The sequence below is a fragment of the Talaromyces amestolkiae genome (genome assembly GCF_001896365.1).
Source record: "Talaromyces amestolkiae strain CIB chromosome Unknown scaffold29.1, whole genome shotgun sequence".
Taxonomy (NCBI): Eukaryota; Fungi; Ascomycota; class Eurotiomycetes; order Eurotiales; family Trichocomaceae; genus Talaromyces; species Talaromyces amestolkiae.
In genome coordinates, this window is record NW_024468065.1 from 188,900 (window position 1) to 207,509 (window position 18,610).

Below are 18,610 nucleotides of genomic sequence, written 5' to 3' on the forward strand. Positions count from 1 at the left end.
ATTTAATTTGATACTATGAAAATGATGCATGTGATTAACGCCTGATTGTCGGGTTACTGTTGACATGAAGACATCCACTTCATGATTCCTCCAAACGCCTGAATACCTTCACGATAAGCTGAAATCAAAAGTCATAAATATGTACATAATCATCATCTATGATAAAGTCGACGGCTATTCTTGATCCTCATCCCACCCCTCCAACTCGGCCTTCTCATACTCCGCCATCGTGGCAGTATCAAATATACTTTCCTCCTTCGAAGGAACAGTAGTCTTGCTATCCTTAAACACAGGCCCGATACAATCATGCCAGCGCTTGCGACGGTCCATGAGTGTGCGCGCCATATCGCCAATGCCAGGCCGGCCAACGCCCGCGGCACTGACGACGTGACTTCCACCGCCCGCGCCGCCGGGTCGATGTTTGGCTTGCGAGCCTTTTTTGCTTTTGCCTAGTGTACGTGTGCGTTTGAGGTACGCTTGCTGGACCTGAGAGTCAAGGTCATCGTGGATCGTGCTGTATTCTTGATATGCCATGCGTTCCTTGGCAATCTCCAAAAGTCGCGTCTTGCGCGCTCCATTGGTGAGCATTTGTTTCTTGAGCTCGCCCTGCAGTAAGCGTAGTCGCTGCGCAATATCGTCGTCGTAATGAGCGTCAAAGTCGGGGTTGTCTTCTGCACCCAAGAACCCGACATAGCGTAACTCGGCTTTTAGTCGTTCATCCAACTGTGCATGCTCCAGTTTCGCTGCCGGGACCTTGAAGCCATTGGGAGATGCGTCGGGGAAAGAGGTTGCCGATGGTTGAGGCTGAGTTTTTGTCTCCGATTCGCCAAGTGGATGATCCAAGTCCATAAATGAGTCTCCTCCCAGAAGCCCGTTCATCGATGTGTCTCCGTTTGTCGTCCCATTTGCACTGTTCTCATCCGGGTCTACCCGATGTTCATACCGTAGAAGAGAATAGAGACGACTGACGAGCGGTGCTACTGAGACCTTGTCCGTCTCTGCAACCTCGTCTGTGATCTGGTCGATGTTACCGCGGCCCTGGTTCAGTGGGAGTTTGTCTTTATCGTTAGGGTTGTCAATGCTCATTGCCCCATCTTCTTCCGCCCAGATCTCGGTGTAATGTTTCTTTCCACGAGGTGGCATTACAAAAGGAGTTGTGCGGTCGCCCTGCAAAAGTCAGCATCGTAAGTAGCATATACTGTGTTAATAACCGACCTTTTCTTTCAAAAAAGCAATATCTTCCTCAGTCAGAGGACGAACAAAAGGATCAACCCAGGTCAGAAAAGTGTTGGCATTGACTTGATTTGTCGGCTTTGCGTTGCTGAAATCTTTATCTGGTGGAATTCCCGCCATCATATGGAGTAGGTCACTGGGTGGGAAATGTGCCACACTGTAAATCTCCCTTTTCATATCATCTGTAGTTTCGGGCGTCACGTCGCGGATGTGGTAGATGGTTGGATCATCAAACTTCAATGGGTCTGGTCCGAATACTTGGAACTGGGGGACTAATTGAGCTGGTTCTGGTTGATGCGAGTCATCGCTATCCTCTTCAGAATCCTCAGCTGCCGCTTCTTCATCCTTGACAGTTGGAGAGGCTAAAGAAGGGGGAGAGAGCGAGGATGTGCTACCTGTGGCAGCGGTCTGTCGAGACTTTTTAGAAGATGGCGAGGCAGCTTCGCGACTGCGCTTGCGATCGCCTGTACTTGATTAGTTGCCTATATCCAGATATGAGAGTGAACAACATACCAAGCTCTCCTCCATCCTGACGAGATACTTCATGAGCACCAACAGCAAGAGGGCGATCCTCCTTTGGAGGGCGTTCCTTGCGCTTCTTCAATTTATGCCCCTTGAACGCTCTACTCGTTTCTGCGTCGTCATCCGCCTCGCGTTTCATTTTCACTCTGTCCTCCGCGTCCCGTTCCATTTCCTGCTGGTGTTGGTCTTCGATCACGTCCTTCTTCCGCTGTGAGAGCTCTCGCATCCCGGCGTTGCACGTATCGCCCCGCGTATCAGCTAACTGGCTAAGCGTTTTGAGGTTTTCGCTTATGAGCTCTAATGTTTTGATATCTGGAATATTTCCGCCCCCGCCAGACTGCTCGAGAAGATCGGAGTATTGGACGGTAATTCCAGCAAAGAGTTTCGCGAATTCGTTGTCGAGATAGCCAGCAGCTGTCGAAGCCGCGGTTGCCGTGCTCGCGCTCAGGCCGGAGCTGGGGGTTGTGTTGCGACTTCGCGACTGGCGCGAGTCGCGGCCTTTGCCTTTGCTCTTGTTTGCCATGTTGTCAATAAAGAATAAGCGATGTGTCGAGGCGATAGAGAAGTCCGTCAAAAGGGCAAACAGTTGGGGCGCATCGTTTGGGAATCTGGACGTAGCTGGTAGCTGGTCTAAATGTAGCTGAACGCACTTCAGTAGACCACAAGCTAGATTGATTTTTGAGTGTTTGTGAAGGTCAGACAATGATAGTGTCACAAGAAATGGAGAAAGGGCTTCCCCAGATGTTGATAAATGAATCGCGCCTTCTGGGGTGTCGTCCAGTGACGTCTTATGTAAGCATGGACAGCCGCCACTGCTCAGTCACGTGATATATGACTGTTAAGAGCCAATCAGCTAGAGCAGATCGGCAAGCCAGACAAGAGCCGCGCTAGCCACTGGTCTTGGGTCTGATTGGACATAGACGCAGCCATATCATCACATCTTTCCTCAATAAACATCTCAATTATGAGCCTATTAACTTGACTACGAAAAATTTCCCTTGTAAACATGTTAGTTTTATAGCGCAATCAGCTCAAAACTGGGGATGCTACTAAAGCTATCTACCTATATTTCGGTCTTACCCTTTATGACTTTGAATTTCACTGTTCCTCGCAGGAGGTGCCTATTTCGCTACATATGTAATCAACCATGTATGACAGAAATCGCTATTTACTACGTAGTCCTTTGTTTATATATGGAAGAAGTCTCGGAGGAAGTATGCATTCCCTACCACCTGGCGGGCCGGCACCTGGGCGTCTATGTAAATACTTCCGATCTAGATATAAGCAAGGGGCATCATGAGTATCAGTACCGAGGTAGGAACGCATGCACACGACACGAGCATCGATTGCATTTCATCATACTGCATACTGTGTATGCACTTGGTGAATTTCGTAGTGTGGCCTCCCGACGATGCGTTCAGGACTCTCTACAACGTCCTTGACATCCGGAAAATAGGGCATCATGATCGTCACGACAATAACCATCCTCGTTTTTACCGCCATACTACCAGAATAATAATGTCTGAGTGCAGCAATTGAATACCAGTCAGAGGATGAAGCTGATATGCAAACGAAAACAACTAGAGCGAAGCAAAATGACTTCCGCATTCCCAATTCCGCAAACATGTGTTTACATTCTTTCCCGATTCGGCACTTCCGGAATGGCGTATAACCCTAATTACAAAAGTATTCAATATCTGCAATTCTCGAGTCAATCAAAACAATCTCCGCACGTTGGCTTTGTGATTTGAGTGTAGGCTCAAGTATTATGGAACCAGGTATACGATGATGATTAATTGCTATCTACTCACGGATCATCAAGCGACACTACCAGCAAGTACACCGATAGTCCTGATGCAGCTGTCTAAACGATGAGTACCACGGCAGTCACTCTCTTCGCAGGACCAGGGACACTGCACTGTGCTCCTCCACTCCGTAACGGCAACGTACCTCTCCTCAGCCCCCTTATCCTTCAAATTGAGAGCTAACAGCAACAGGGAAACATCCTCTTCCGCTACGTCGTCGACGGCACAATTCGCACCCTCTCAAACACCAACTCTCCGAACAAAGAATCCTTCAAGGGCCTCTTGTACGTACCCAGTATCAGCGATGCCGCCTGCAACAATCTCACAGCACCCTACATCCCCCTCAACGCAACCCGGCGCATCGATTTACCTGCTGACAGTCACGACACAATTGGTCTCGCGCCATGGGTGAGCCGCGAGTGCACACGCGCCTACCTCTCCGCATCACGGCAAGATGACGTCCAGGCCCTAATATTTTACCAACCCGAAAGCCGGGATTCCGGCAAACCGGCACCCTCAGACAGTCCGATCTGGGATTTGGGGGATGCCGGGCAATGGAAGAAAGAGAATGATTACTCCGTATATGCCATCCCAGGCACAGCGGGGACGAATTTGATGCACCAGCTTGAGCAGTATGGTGGGCATGGAAATGGGAGTGATGCACAGACTATAGCGGAGTGCGCGAGGTTATACGCTCTGGTGGACTTGGGTATGTACCACTTATTGTTCTTTGCTGACGAAAGTTGTTGACTGATATATGGATGTACAGAACCAGACCAATCCTCCAACGCACCCGGTATATGGGTCTTTATCCTCGCCATCATGGGTGCGATAGTGCTCATGGTGGTTTTTGCATTCATCACTTTACGACATGTGCAGAGGAAAAGGAGAGAGTCGTTGCAGCGACGGCTTGTGTCCGGGGAGGTGGATTTGGAGTACCTGGGGATTAAACGGCTTGTTGTGCCGCCGCATATTCTGTCCGCGTTGCCGGTTTATGTATATCCAGGACAGGAGAGTGAGCAGGCGGAAGCGTTGAAAGAGAAGGGGACGCCCGAGAATGCAAGCGAAGAGTCGAATGATACAGAAGTCAAAGTTACTGAGACAGAAATCGACAGCACCAACAAACCCTCTTCGTCAACCCTCACCCTAGTCGCCGACCAGCAAGACGAGACCCTCTCCTCCATCCTCTCCGAAATACTTCCCTCAGCGACCGCACCAACCCACCGCGCCGTGGGAAAACGTCGGCGACCAGTCTCCAGCCAAACCTTAACTCTGACCTTCTCTCAACACACCTGCGCCATCTGCCTCGACGACTTCGTCGCCGGAAACTCACTCATTCGCGAACTGCCGTGTACACACATCTTCCATCCAGAGTGTATTGACACATTCCTCGCGCGGGACGGTAGTACATGTCCCGTTTGTAAACATAGTGTATTACCAGAGTCGTTTGTGGAGGAGCAGATCGGTGCGTTGTTGGTGCGGAGGGCGGAGAGAAGTAGGAGGAGGAGGTTGAGGCGCAGACATCGCCATCACCACCATGGTCGTGGTCGTGAGCGGATCTATGTGGGGAGTCCGGTGTATGAGAATCAGGATGTACCATTTTCGCCGTCTTCAACGTCTTCATCGGGGGCAGGCATTATGGATAGATTCCGTGCTTGGTTGGCGAGGGATTATGATGACGAGCGAAGCCCAGGTTATCATCAAGATGAGGAGCCGTTTGGATCATTAGAGGCAAATTCGCATCTTCAGAGACCGGCACCGGCAGGAATTGCGGATACAAACAGACGATCGGAAGAGAGCTATGACCCCGAGAGAAGGGAGATGATGCAGAGGAGGGCCATGATGTTGTTGGGTACACCTGTCGATCATCGAACTGTTCCATCGTCAAATGCATCATAGGTATCGAAGCGAGCACTGTATCGTTTTTTATGCGCTTATTCTAGCTCCTCGATGTATATATTTTTCAATGTTACTTCTCATATTCATTTCAGTACACTCAATATCACAGCAGATACATGAGAAACATCATGCCAAGAAAGTAGGAAATCCTTCATCAGTACACAAAATACTGCTGCGTCAAAGGCAACTTCGTCGCCGGCTCAGCCGTACAAAGCTTTCCATCCGCCTCAACAGTCTATACCAACCAGTTATCAGCTTCATACACTCTATCAAGAAAAAAAAAACATGGTGGAGGAGGGGGCTTACATATCGCTCCGGATCAACCTTCATCTTCGGCATCACGTCATTAAACTTCATATCCTTTTTTCCAACATTACGGCAATTCCGAACGGGCTCGATGCGTTTGCGGAGGTTGTATGATTGCACCACGCCTTGGGATATAGATGCTTGCGAGACAAACATTATCGATGTTGAGGGGACGAATGTCTTTTGATGTTGGTTAGTTATATATTTCCAAGTCCGAATAGAAGAGGGAAAGGGCTTACGCCGAATTGCGGTCTCATGATCACCGGTTCAACGGTGGGGATTGATGCATTAGGGTCTCCCTGCAGTATCATCAGTGACGGTTGTAGTATAAGGGATGAAGAGGCAAAAATACCATCTGCGCAACCGCAATCATTCCCCCCTTAACAACAAGTTTAGGCTTCGTTCCAAAATTGTCCGGCGTCCACAACACCAAATCAGCCAACTTGCCCACCTCGACGCTACCAATCAAATGGCTCATTCCTTGCGCAATAGCCGGGTTGATGGTGTATTTACTTATGTATCGCTTAACACGGAAATTGTCAGCACCCGTACCTTCGTCCTCAGGTAACACGCCGCGCTGCTCTTTGTTTTTATGAGCTGTGTTCCATGTACGCAGGATGACTTCGCCGCAGCGACCCATTGCTTGCGAGTCCGAGGACATCATGCTAATAGCGCCTAGGTCGTGGAGGACATCCTCTGCAGCGATGGTTTCGCTGCGAATCCGGCTTTCAGCGAAAGCTACGTCTTCGGGGATATTTTTTGAGAGATGGTGGCAGACCATAAGCATGTCTAGATGTTCATCGAGAGTGTTGAGGGTGAATGGCCGCGTCGGATTTGTGCTACTGGGTAGCACGTTGGGGTGCTCGACCACCGAGATGATATCAGGTGCGTGCCCGCCGCCAGCACCCTCGGTGTGATATGTGTGGATTGTGCGGTTTTTAAAGGATTGAATTGTCTGTTCGACGAAACCGGATTCATTCAGTGTGTCGGTGTGGATCATGCATTGAATGTCAAACTCGTCGCAGACTTCGAGACAAGTGTCGATCGCAGCCGGTGTGCTGCCCCAGTCCTCGTGTAGTTTCATACCGGCTGCTCCAGCGATGGCTTGCTCACGGATACTTTCCTTGCCGCTGTCATTTCCTTTGCCTGTGATTCCAAAATTTATTGGGAAGGAATCGCATGCCTGAATCATCTGACGCATGTGCGTTGGTCCCGGCGTGCAGGTGGTGGCGTTGCTTCCAGTACTCGGTCCCGTTCCACCGCCCAACATGGTCGTGATACCTGCCGAAATGGCTTCATTAATCTGCTGAGGACAAATGAAATGAATATGCGTATCGAATCCACCAGCAGTCACAATCTTGCCCTCAGCAGCAATCACGTCTGTCGACGATCCCACGATAAGATCCGGATGCACTCCATCCATGACATCCGGGTTACCAGCTTTGCCGATTCCGACAATGATACCATCCTTGATACCGATATCAGCTTTGTAGATACCGCTCCAGTCGATGATTAGAGCGTTTGTGACGACAGTATCCACGCATTCCTTGGTCGTCTTTCCGGAGGACTGGCCCATGCCTTCGCGCAGCGACTTTCCGCCGCCAAAGTTGCATTCATCGCCGTAGTAAGTCAGATCTTTCTCGACTTTGATCCAGAGATTAGTCGCGCCCAACCGAACAAGATCGCCGGTTGTTGGTCCGAACATGCGGACGTATGCCTCGCGTTCCATTGAGAAAGGCGCAATCAAGCTTGCATCGGCGGTTGGTTCAGGCTCATGCGCGAATCCGGCTTGTTGCAACCGAGTCAGAATCTCTTCGACGCGGCTGATATCTACCTTGCCAGAAGCAAGAAAGTTGCCACCGCTGATGWTTTTGTTCCCGCCGATCTCGACCAACGTAACTGTTTTGGTATCACCAGGCTCAAATCGGATGGAAGTGCCAGCGGCGATATCCAGACGATATCCATACGCCTTTTCGCGATCAAAATGGAGCTGTGGATTAGTCTCAATAAAATGGTAATGCGATCCAACCTAAACATAAATGAGCTTGAGCAATTTACTTCACGCCGCAGGAAACAGGAAATACCTGAATCGGCCGATCACCCTTACTCGTAACCCCGAGCTTAATCCGTTTCCGACCCTCGCTAAGCGTAATTCTCGAATTTTTAACGATAATTACAGCCCCTGGCCGATTCTCAGGCTTGTAATCAGCCGGATCCGGGTCTGGGAATGCTTCTTTGGGTGGTACGGGAAGGAAACTTCCATACAGAGCCTTTTCGAGGTCTCCGTCGTCGGTGCTGATGGGGTGGTGCACGGTTACCAGGTATGTCCCTGTAGGGAATGTGCCTTCGACTTGCAGTTCTACGAGACTGAATATGACAGAGGGAAGGACATGGCGGCGTCCCAGCATGGTTTTGCCGATGGACATGAGGTCGGCGACGGTGTGGTTGCCATCGCGGATGAGCTGTGAGTGGTGAGTTAGCTGATCATTTGATAACGATATATTCACATACTTCTTGTAGATTCGATGAAATCAAAGCCTGTTACAGTATTAGATCGTATCCTCAGACGACGAGATCAGTACATACCGTAGCCTCAGCATGATTCAGACGCACACCCCTAGCAAGCCTGCGCTGGGCCAAAAGACCCAACTGCGATATCACCAATTTATCGATCTGCAACCCCGTTCAGTATACAGCTCGTGTTGAGTGTTGCACAATAATTGACGGCGTAAGCAAAACCAACCTCTTTGGGAACTAGCTGCATCGTGTCTCGCAAGAGTGCCTAGTCAGCCGGGGAATGATTCTATCCGTCCAATGATATACTGTCAAAATCTGGAAACGGGCTGCACAACATGGGCAGACCTTGAAGGCAGTGCGGATTTCAGGTAATTCAACGACAGCTTGAGATTATACATAAATCATTCAAGTAGAAGAATAAATAGAGACAGAACATAGAGAAGAGGAATGTGATGCGGGGTCTCGAGAAAGATTGTCTGTGGTTGGCCGCAATTTGCAGAGATAAGATAAGGATAAGCCTTGACGATGCTATTGCTAAGCCTATTTCCTTCTACACAAGTACGAATAGCTTCAGTATGCCTGTCAATTGATTCAATTTTGGTATCAAATGCTCCATCCTCAAGAAGAGCACCCATACTAAGAATACTAACGAATAGTCGATGTTCGACCAACAACATCACATCACGCCTGGCTCTACCAAGATAAACAGAAAGAAACCCCAGAAAAAGACTCCCACAGAAAATCCCGCGCAAAGTATAAGACAAGAAGAATTAAGCCAGTATAATCAGGTCATGTCACGAGCTGCTATGATATAAATCTATACTGCTCGCCGGGACGCATTTGATGGGTTTGGAGTTTACTCGTCCGCACCGACTTCGCTCTTGCGCTTCTTCTTGGTGCGCTTGCCCTCGCTAGAAGCGCCCAAAGACTTGCGTGATGGGGCGTCCTTCTTGGCGGGKGTAGGGGTAGGCTGTGCTGGCTGTACTGGCTGTGCGGCCTTCTTCACAGGAGAAGCCTTCTTAGTGCCAACAGGCGAGGCAGGGGCTTTGGCACCACCACGACGGCGCTTGTTGCTGGGAGGAGGAGTGGGCTCCTTGGCTGGCTCGTCGGCGCTTTCTTCGTCCTCATCATCGCTGTCAGAGTCGGAGTCTTCCTCGGCCTCAACCTCGGCAGCGACGCTCTGCTGAAGTTGGCTGTCGGCTTTGGCGTTGTCATCCTCCGGGACGGGGAGACCGGCCTTATGAGCCTTGTAAGCCTTCATCTTGGCGCGGTAGACGGCAAGATTGTCATTATAAAGATTCTTCCAGACCTGTGACAGTTAGCTCCCGTTCCATACAAACAATGTACGAATTAAGAAACGTACCTCCTTCTCTTCATTAGACATGTTGGCCCAACGGACGGTACCCTCGTCAGCAACATCCTTGGGCTTGGCATCAGGACCAAGCTCGTTGGCAATCAACGAACGGTTGTGCTGCATGTACAAAAAGTACGGAGTCAAGGCACGCTTGGGCGCATTTGGGTCGGGAGGAGCACGCTTGCGCTTCTTCTTCTCGCCAGTTTCGAGTTTGGCCTCCTGACCAAGCGCGTGTTGACCTAAGGCGCCACCCAAGAGACTACTCTCAAGCAAGCTGGTGGCGAAACCACCAGCAAGACCAGAGCCTAGGCTGGTCTCGAGGTTGACGGGACCACCTCTTAGGATAGTGTTTGCATGGTTAATGTAGGCGCGCGACAAATCAGAGATGGCCGCCTGCAAAGCAGCGAGATTGACAATGACCTGCGAGTATATTAGTTGTTTTTCCTGTTGAGTTGAATGGTCGCCCAGTGAGAGGATGCCGGCGCTGGCCCTGTGGATTTCCAGAGCGGCGTGTTGCAGGCTACTGGCAATGTCGGGGCTGGGGATAGCGTGTGGTAGGGGTGCCGCTGTGGGCTTGGCCATTGCGCGCGACAGGAAGCAAAGGCAGACCAACAAAGAAAACAATGGGATGATAATAGGTTGGTACGTAGAATGCGATCGCGCGACTCTGAAAAGTGTAGAGAGATCAAACACACATGTGCTGGATCAGAATACAGAGAATAAGAAGACAGCGTTATGTTTGCAGGTTGGAGGGAGTGTGGTGGTGTCGGCGGGCGCAACGCGAAGCAACAACAAGAAAATAGCGGGCGCGCAAGGCTAAGTTAAGAAGAAGAGAAAGMAAAAAAAAAAAAAACTTACCGAGTCGCGAGTACGAGTAAAGTCGTCAATGTTGACGGTCACAATGGCATCCTTGGCCTTGGACTCGTCTTTGCGTGACATGATTGATGGTGGTGTGTAGTGAACTGTGGTATGCGAGAATGCTAAGCAGACGCGTCCACGGTTTGGGGAGTAAGGGTGGTTGCAGAGAGAAAAGCTGCGGAGGGACTGCTGGGGGAGAGAGAGTGAAAGGAGGGAAAAGTTTTTTTACGCCAGCGGGAGGCGGCGGGGGGATTGGGGCCACTAAATAGTGGGAGTCCGCTCAGAGTGATTTTGTCTGCTAGGCGGGACTGGGCACACTGCCCGTGGACTGTGAAAAGGACTCCCCTAACCACACTGTACAATAACTACTCTGTAGTACGAACTAGCACAGTACACTGTGTGATAGGGGTGCCCCAGCGCACGCTCGGTCTAGCGCTGCAGAAGCTGCAGGCCAGGCGCCAACTGCCTCAGAGCTCCCTGTTTCACCCGCTTTCATTGGGCCAGCCGCTCTGTTCCGCCAGAGCCTGGTTGTTCCGACTTGCGCCCTGGCCTCACTGACCACTGCCACTATTCTTAGTTGACTGACTGGTACTTGTCCTCGTTGTTTGTTCAGAAGCACTACCCAAATAGAGTGTCCAACACAGCCCTTTTTCCCACATAGATAATCCATCACTGTCTTCTTTTTCTCTACTAGCGCGTATATATTCTCTGAGAACATGTCTTGACTCAGACCCCCCGGTTATGTTCTATTCTTCTCGTAGTCTACTTAGTATTTTCGTTGCAGTCCCCGTACTCGGCGCAGCTGCACAGCCTAACAGCCGGCTGTCCCTCCCGCACTCCTCGGCGGTTCTTCGGCGCTTGCATTTAGCAAGAGACAAACATCTTGCTTTAACTATACCTACAATGTAAAAATGGGCATGAACAATATAACGCTGTTTGCAACAAGTATGCGTGTAATTAGAGTTTCTTCTATTCGATTCCCAGCAGACTAAACAGCTGAATATACCTACAGGTACGCTGGGTGTTCTGGCGCCACTGTGTTTAGGCATGCAAGCCCGCTTTATCGGCCTGGAGCTTACTGGTAGCCTCGACTATACAAGCTAAATATAACTGAATGGTCAATTCAATTCTAAGGCTGGAGATCTATCTGCGTATATATGTTTGTCGCAGAATCGCAACATAAACAAATCAGGCTATTTTATCGCACATATGTCACAATCGTGTATAGAGGATACAGAGACAAAACAAATTGTAATGTCATATTAGTCGTAGGCCTAAAACTTGTAGACCTGCTCCTTGTCGTAACCAAGCTCCTTCAAGTAGCCAGCCAACTCGCCCTGGTCAAAGGGCCCATTCTTACCACCGCTGATAGCCTTGTACATGCCGGGAGGTCCGCAAACGAAGACCTTGACGTTCTCCTCCTTGGGTTCAGGTAAGACAGTCTTCAAGAGTTCCTTGGTCACGAAGCCCTTGCCGCCAATCCACTCCTTGGGAGGCTTGTCCAAAAGGTAGAAAGCTTTGAAGCGCTGTGGGTAGGTGTTCTCCAAGTGCTGGAGCTCCTTCTTCAAGAGGATGTCCTCCTCGCTGACATTTCCGTAGACAAGGGTAACCTTGGTCTTGTCGTCGGGGTTCTTGAAGATGGCGCGGATCAACTGGTACATGGGCGCGATACCGGTACCGCCGGCGATCAGGGCAATGTGGGTGTGCTTGTTGGCTTCCCAGGGGTACTTGGGAAAAGGTCCCTTGAAGTCAAGGCGCTGGCCAACGTTCATGCTGTCCAGGTGTGAAGACATGGGTCCATCGGGGTAGCGCTTGACGATGAGATCCAAGTATCCAGGTGTGTCTGGGTCAGTTAGCGAGCTGTTCGAAATCGGACTTGCAGTCCGCGGAACTGTACATACCTTCATCGGAAACAGGGGTGTAAGGACGAAGGATAGGCTTGCCCTCGGGCGGCGCGTACTTGGTGAGCAATGCAGCTATCCATACATATCAGTACGCATCACTTTCACACACGCACGCGAGCAGAGAGCTTACAGGCAACATGCAGACCAGAAACAGCCTCCTTATCCTCAAACTCAAATCGGTACCTTTTGGTATTATGGCTCAAAATCTCAATGTCGCTGAGCTTCAAGTCCACGAATCCCTGGTCGCCGCCGGTAAACACCTTTGCGCGCTCCTTGATTTCTTCAGCGACTACTGGTTTGCTCTGCGTATACCGGTACACGCCCGTACCTACACCAATGGCACCGACGGCGATGGCGATGTTTTGCAATGTGTTGCTCTTGGCAGGAGCTTCGGTCGAGTATTTGCGGAAGCTCTAAAAGTCCAACAATCAGTGGCTGTTCTCGAGAATTGGGGGATTTGTCAGCTTCTGGTACCTGTCTGGCAGGCTGCGAGAGCCTGAAAGTGGCTCTGGCGAACATTGTGAAGGTTGGTAGCTCCAAAAAAGAAAGAGAAGGGGAAAAGAGTGATGAATAAGTCTTCAATTAACACAATAGTAATATTGCTGCTGAGCGTAGTGGTAGAAAGAGCAAAGCAAATGTTGTGCTCGGCGGATGTTTTTCAATGGACTAAGGTAGGGCGGAGTACCTGCGGTCCGAACTAAAAGATGCCATGACGCAAACCCGGGCCGTTTCCCGATCAGGTAGTAGGCCTTGAACATCGCGAGCGAGCGTTTCAGTCTCCAGTTATTATCTATATAAGAAATTACCTCCTTTTTCGTAGCTCTCAAGATTTCTTAATTGACTGTTTCTCAAGTACAACGGACGAGGTTTTAGTAGAATCGGTAACCAGAGATTCGGTAAACGGCACCCGGCGGGCCATGAATAACCCATTGACTGCGGATGGCGACTTGGCTATCCGACTCTGGGTTTCAGTCTATAAGAACTTGAGAATCTACGCTGGAATCGCTCAACTTTGTCATAATTCTAGTCGAGTGTAGGAACACATGAAAATATGGAGAAATTCCTTAACTCGGTCCAGGCAGATCAACCAGTGACCATCAGACAATTGGCCAATCACGTCGATCGATTAGTATCGCGGGCTTTCAGTCGAGGGCTGAAATCATTGAACATGTGATATCATTTAGATAAAAAAGGGCATCTCTAGCATGACATATGAATCCTCAATGCTACTTTATAAAAAGTAGCCAGCTTTTGTATCCGACATGACGTTAACTCGTCTGAACTCGTATGTTTGAACTTTTCATTGAATTTTTTGTAACAAACATATGAATGCTATGGCCATTACACAATCATTGAACCGCAAATCCTCAAACCCCAAAGAAAACACAGCATGCTTATGCGAAAGTGGAAGGACGCTTGTAGGCAAAGACCTTCTTGCTGGATTGGGCGGGGACACGGTGGGGGAGAGGGAATTTCAAGTCCTTGGTGAGGAGCTGCTTGATGTAAGGGCGGCGGATGCTCTCATTGTCCTCGATCTCGACGACGCGGAGGATCTAGTTCATATTAGTGAGTTTCCGTAGACTGATAGTGATCAGACGTACGTGGATGGAGCCGAAGCGGGCACGGTGACGGGCAGCCATGTCCTGGTACAAGGAGTCGACGGCATCGGTTCGGCTGAGCTCACGGAACTCCTTGTACATGTTGTGGGTGCCGGAGCGAGAGTCGTAACGCAACCAGATACCGAAGTTCTTGACCTTGGTGGGACGCTTCTCGGTGATCTTGACAATTCATTAGTTCGATGCTATTGTGCAAATCTCACCATGCAGTACATACCACGTTGAGGCTGACGATCTCACCGTTGGCCTTCTTGACCTTCTTGAGCTTGGTGAGGAAGTACCAGAAGCGCGACTTGGCAACAACTGTGTTGGGAGCAAAGATGCGCATGCGGTACAACTTGGGGGTCGGGTTTGCCTCGGTGGGCAAGTGGCGCCCGATGACCTGGTACTCGATGAGACGGCCTAGCATCTGTCAGTGTCCGTAAATTAAATGACGATTCATTCCTCGAAAGAAAGCCCAGCAGCTCGATTCTCGCTTGTCAGGATGTCGTCGCAGTCGTGTGAAGTCGTAGTCGCTGTGTTCAATGAAATATCTAGTCCTTTCGTTGTTTTTCAACATCGAAATTTTTTCCCTGGCTAGCTCCTGTGATCGTAAGGGTTCAACATCGAAAAATCTATCGTCGCAACCTCCCAGACCCTCACAACTCGCATGATGAACACCAAATGCCGCCTCTGTCCGGTAATACTGCTTCATATAGTGTTTGAAATTTTCGCACATCGGTTCCATGACAAGTCGAGAATCGAGCTGAAGGGTTGTGTAGAATCGCAGGACAACGCAAAAAACGAATTGAACGTACCCATCTGTAAAGTAATTAGTTAGTATGATTTAATCTCATCAAGATACAAGAGAATTGACTCACTTTGTGTCGTTTGTCGTGTTGATACTCCTGGTGAAAAGGATATGCCGCTGATTTGTCTCCAGCCGAAAATGGAGGATTGTGAAGTTCTTGGGTGCTAGGGCTGTGGCCCTCCGCTTAAGCGAAGATGTGGCTGAGACTTAGTCTAGCCGTTTTGGGTGGTCAAGCCAGAGTCAGCCACAAGTGCGGGATCAGCCTCCATCCACCAATCACGTGGCCCGATTGAGTAATATCAACTACAACATCCTCTAGTTATAATATCATTTTGATGGAGATATTACAATAGATAGTTACGTTCGTCATGGCTTCTATCTTTGCCGACTTCAAGGCAGCGCACMCCCTCCAGTCGGGACCCATCCTGGCCGCTGCCCTCMCCCCAGCCGCCACACCAGAAGATCCCCATCGCTTACTGGACTTTGTCCGCGTCACAAACAGCGCCAACTCCGAGGGTGATATCCGGCATCATCTCCTCTACGACAGACAGACAGGCGTCAAACTCACTAAACAGCAAGGAAATGCCTGGGTTAGCGTCGTCAACGCCTTCTGGGTCACTGCTGCTGAGCTTGTCAAGATCGAGGAATACTCCTCACGGGGTAGTTGGTTAAAGGTCTTTGAGACGTGGAAGGAATTTGTGAATCAACTTATCAGAGGTTACTCGAATAACCATTTCCAGTCGTGGACGATACCTTGTCTGTATGTTGCGGGAAAGTACCTGCGCGCTTTTGCGATCAAGGCGGATGCTTCGGATGCATCTCAGAGTACGGCTGGTTTTGGCAATGGATTTCAGGATGATGTGGTCTCGAATGCGGAGAAGAATGCCAATCTTGAGGATGCGGCGCGAACTATTAATCGAATGTTTACTTTGTGTCTTGGTGACCGGTACGTGATACACTCTATACTGATGCATCAGATCTGACGATATTAGAGCACCTATTGAGGAGTCACGGAAGTGGGGAATATACGAGACTACGAACCTTTTATTCAAAACATACTTCAGGGTATGTACCATCTATATGTTATCTATTCATTCACACTAATATGAACTAGTTGAACCAAGTCGGGCTGTCGAAAAGTGTCCTCCGTGCTTTGGATGCGTCATCAGCAGACATCCCACAACCTTTTCAATTCCCAAAATCTCATATCGTGACGTTCAACTATTACGTTGGACTCATCAACTTTCTAGAAGAGAACTACAAAGAGGTATGAGCAGTACTATGCCCTTCATATCTAACTCCAGACTAACATACATTCGACAGGCCGAAGAACATCTTACACAAGCATGGCTCATGTGCAAAACAGACGCCTTAAAGAATAAAGAGTGAGCGCACCATACATCTCTTAAAATACATACTGACATATCAGATTAATCCTAACATATCTAATACCTTGCCATCTCGTCACCACCCACCGCCTCCCCAGCAAACAACTACTTGCTCCCTTCCCACGCCTAGAGCGTCTCCTCCGCCCTCTATGTGACTGCATCCGACAAGGCAACCTCGGCGGCTTCGACGCCGCCATGTCCGCCGGCGCCGACGCATTTGTCAAACGCCGCATCTACCTACCCCTTGAACGAGGTCGCGATCTTGCGCTACGCAACCTATTCCGGAAAGTCTTCGTCGCCGGAGGTTACGAGCCTGCCACCACAAATGCAGATTCTGTGCCGATTCGTAGAACGCGTATTCCGCTGACGGAGTTTGCGGCTGCATTAAGGATTGGGAATCAGGCTGATGAGAAGGCGAGAGTTGATATGGATGAGGTGGAGTGTTTGTTGGCTAATATGATTTACAAAGTGAGTGTATCCTTTCTAGACCTTTAACACTGTACGGGGCTAATTGAGTGACTACTGCTAGAATATGATGAAGGGCTATATTTCACGAGAACGTGCTATGGTTGTGCTGAGCAAGTCTGGCGCATTTCCTGGAACGGGGGTGTGAAATCGTCGCTTCGATTACATGGCTCCTCGACGCACTTATCGCATATTGATCAGGAGATCTGCTGCTGTATCATTACTGCTGAAAAATTGAACAGTCAAACAAACACAAATATCGCATCTCCAGCCGACATTCATGCATATGATATATATGATACATGAGGGTACTGTGTTTGAAAGGCACGACAGCCATGATTCAACCATGACCCGAGCTACATTAAGTGGCTAGCATCACATGATCAAGACAAACGAGCTGATGGACCGCATCTAGCCATGCTCAAGAATGACGTACACTTAGTATTCATCAGGCGCTTGCCTGAAGAAACCTGGTCAAAGATTGAACACCTTTATGATTAAGAATACTTCTATCTTGAGGTTGGGTGCATGTCATTAGTCCGAAATAGATAGATTCATTCTTCTTATACCAGATAAGACATCAGTTTAACGACACAATAACAGACAATGCCTTCCTCAAATATCAATAGATGAAAACAATCAGACAATCTTGATACAACTTGAACCCGAGACCCATAATAAATGAAAAGAAATACAACAATGCACGACATAACAAAAAGTCATCACAATCTGGTGAATGGAGAGCCAGCTTGAACTCTGAACGAAACAAACAGGAAAAAGAAAAGTAAAGGGGGTATCGGCAGGGGTGATACATAGTTTGAGATATATTACAAATTAAGTCGAGTAGAGTATGGGTTGATATGGTACACACAGATCAAGCTGGATAGAGATGGAGATGAAGATGGTTGGTGGAAAGAGAGAGGGCTGTTTAGGTCCTTCTACTCAGAGCCGGAGAGGCAGTCGAGATATCATCCTATCAAGCACGAGCATTAGCCATCCGTAGCTTTCTGTCTGAAAGTAGGAGCAGACTTACCATATGATTACACATAGCCACAAACAAATCAAAAAACACCTTCCCACCTTTCTCCATCTCCATCTGCATAGTCCCACTCCTCTTGAATGTGGATCTGCTCCTTATGATCAGAGCAAGATAGTGGGCACGGAGCTGGCTGTCGTTCTCGGGAGTATTTGCGTACGCGTATCGCGCGCTGGTCAAGATTGTGCTGCAGTGGATGCCTGATTGGAGCCCTTGTTTGCGGAGGGCGAGGCGTTTGAGCTCGGGGAGTTTGTAGCGTTCGCCTGCGCAGCTGTAACGATAATCAGTTAATGAAATACAAGGAGAGACAGGGGGGACGTACTACATGGCAGTATCTTTCAAGATCATACTCCCATCCGCCTGATGAAGATACGCAGCATCCTTTGAATCATCGCCATCGACGTCCATCACATCATCCTCCAACGACCACGTATCACGACGCTTGTTATGTACGAGACGAGGATAGTAGTCTCCTTTGTATAGATATTCGAGTATCGAGGAAAGGACCTCGGGTTGTTCGTCCGGTAGACTGATTTGCTTGTTGTGTGCTTGTAGGAACTGTCCACGGCAACAAGCAGCAAAAAAGGGCGAGAGGGATAGAACGTCTTCGTGCGCGGCGAAGAGGCGCTGATCTTTGCCAACGCAAATTGTGACTACGGCTGAGGTGAGGTTTCTATGGCAGTAGAAGGTTTAGATTTTTTTCTTCCCTAAGGACACTGCAAGACTCACTGTTCAGCTAGTGGTGAAGCGTGTTTTCCGTGTTTACTTTCTGATACGGAATGGCTTCCTCCAGTATGATCCCGAAATGACCGTTTCATGCTTCGAGATGCTGATGTGGATGTCGACTTGCCGGCTCGATATTTGCCAGTGAAGCTGTCGGAGCGGCCATGGAATGATTTTTTGACAAACATTTTGTC

The 18,610-nt window shown here is 49.2% G+C and overlaps 8 protein-coding genes across 8 annotated transcripts; 2 read left to right on the forward strand and 6 right to left on the reverse strand.

The window, feature by feature from the left end:
* Positions 1–174: 174 nt before the first annotated feature.
* BHQ10_010117 (uncharacterized protein) lies at positions 175–2,278 on the reverse strand (the record flags this gene model as incomplete). Its single annotated transcript, XM_040872712.1, has 3 exons — positions 175–1,167; positions 1,216–1,697; positions 1,747–2,278. The coding sequence occupies 3 exons, from the start codon at positions 2,276–2,278 to the stop codon at positions 175–177; spliced, it is 2,007 nt and encodes a 668-aa protein (XP_040738619.1).
* A 1,348-nt stretch (positions 2,279–3,626) lies between these two features.
* BHQ10_010118 (uncharacterized protein) lies at positions 3,627–5,459 on the forward strand (the record flags this gene model as incomplete). Its single annotated transcript, XM_040872713.1, has 3 exons — positions 3,627–3,701; positions 3,753–4,269; positions 4,330–5,459. 3 exons carry the CDS (start codon positions 3,627–3,629, stop codon positions 5,457–5,459), a joined length of 1,722 nt encoding a protein of 573 aa, XP_040738620.1.
* Positions 5,460–5,613: 154 nt separating this feature from the next.
* Positions 5,614–8,529, reverse strand: BHQ10_010119 (uncharacterized protein; the record flags this gene model as incomplete). The annotated part of the gene is made up of 8 exons (XM_040872714.1): positions 5,614–5,694; positions 5,766–5,945; positions 6,005–6,064; positions 6,118–7,794; positions 7,850–8,227; positions 8,277–8,303; positions 8,352–8,438; positions 8,509–8,529. 8 exons carry the CDS (start codon positions 8,527–8,529, stop codon positions 5,614–5,616), a joined length of 2,511 nt encoding a protein of 836 aa, XP_040738621.1.
* A 609-nt stretch (positions 8,530–9,138) lies between these two features.
* Positions 9,139–10,575, reverse strand: BHQ10_010120 (uncharacterized protein; the record flags this gene model as incomplete). The annotated part of the gene is made up of 3 exons (XM_040872716.1): positions 9,139–9,591; positions 9,646–10,209; positions 10,495–10,575. 3 exons carry the CDS (start codon positions 10,573–10,575, stop codon positions 9,139–9,141), a joined length of 1,098 nt encoding a protein of 365 aa, XP_040738622.1.
* Positions 10,576–11,768: 1,193 nt separating this feature from the next.
* BHQ10_010121 (uncharacterized protein) lies at positions 11,769–12,917 on the reverse strand (the record flags this gene model as incomplete). Its single annotated transcript, XM_040872717.1, has 4 exons — positions 11,769–12,337; positions 12,396–12,470; positions 12,529–12,811; positions 12,873–12,917. 4 exons carry the CDS (start codon positions 12,915–12,917, stop codon positions 11,769–11,771), a joined length of 972 nt encoding a protein of 323 aa, XP_040738623.1.
* An 875-nt stretch (positions 12,918–13,792) lies between these two features.
* On the reverse strand, positions 13,793–14,423 carry BHQ10_010122 (uncharacterized protein; the record flags this gene model as incomplete). The annotated part of the gene is made up of 3 exons (XM_040872718.1): positions 13,793–13,951; positions 14,000–14,176; positions 14,232–14,423. 3 exons carry the CDS (start codon positions 14,421–14,423, stop codon positions 13,793–13,795), a joined length of 528 nt encoding a protein of 175 aa, XP_040738624.1.
* A 749-nt stretch (positions 14,424–15,172) lies between these two features.
* BHQ10_010123 (uncharacterized protein) lies at positions 15,173–16,805 on the forward strand (the record flags this gene model as incomplete). Its single annotated transcript, XM_040872719.1, has 6 exons — positions 15,173–15,750; positions 15,797–15,869; positions 15,919–16,071; positions 16,128–16,189; positions 16,234–16,660; positions 16,722–16,805. The coding sequence occupies 6 exons, from the start codon at positions 15,173–15,175 to the stop codon at positions 16,803–16,805; spliced, it is 1,377 nt and encodes a 458-aa protein (XP_040738625.1).
* Positions 16,806–17,585: 780 nt separating this feature from the next.
* BHQ10_010124 (uncharacterized protein) lies at positions 17,586–18,604 on the reverse strand (the record flags this gene model as incomplete). Its single annotated transcript, XM_040872720.1, has 4 exons — positions 17,586–17,630; positions 17,691–17,964; positions 18,016–18,366; positions 18,423–18,604. The coding sequence occupies 4 exons, from the start codon at positions 18,602–18,604 to the stop codon at positions 17,586–17,588; spliced, it is 852 nt and encodes a 283-aa protein (XP_040738626.1).
* Between the last annotated feature and the right edge of the window lie 6 nt (positions 18,605–18,610).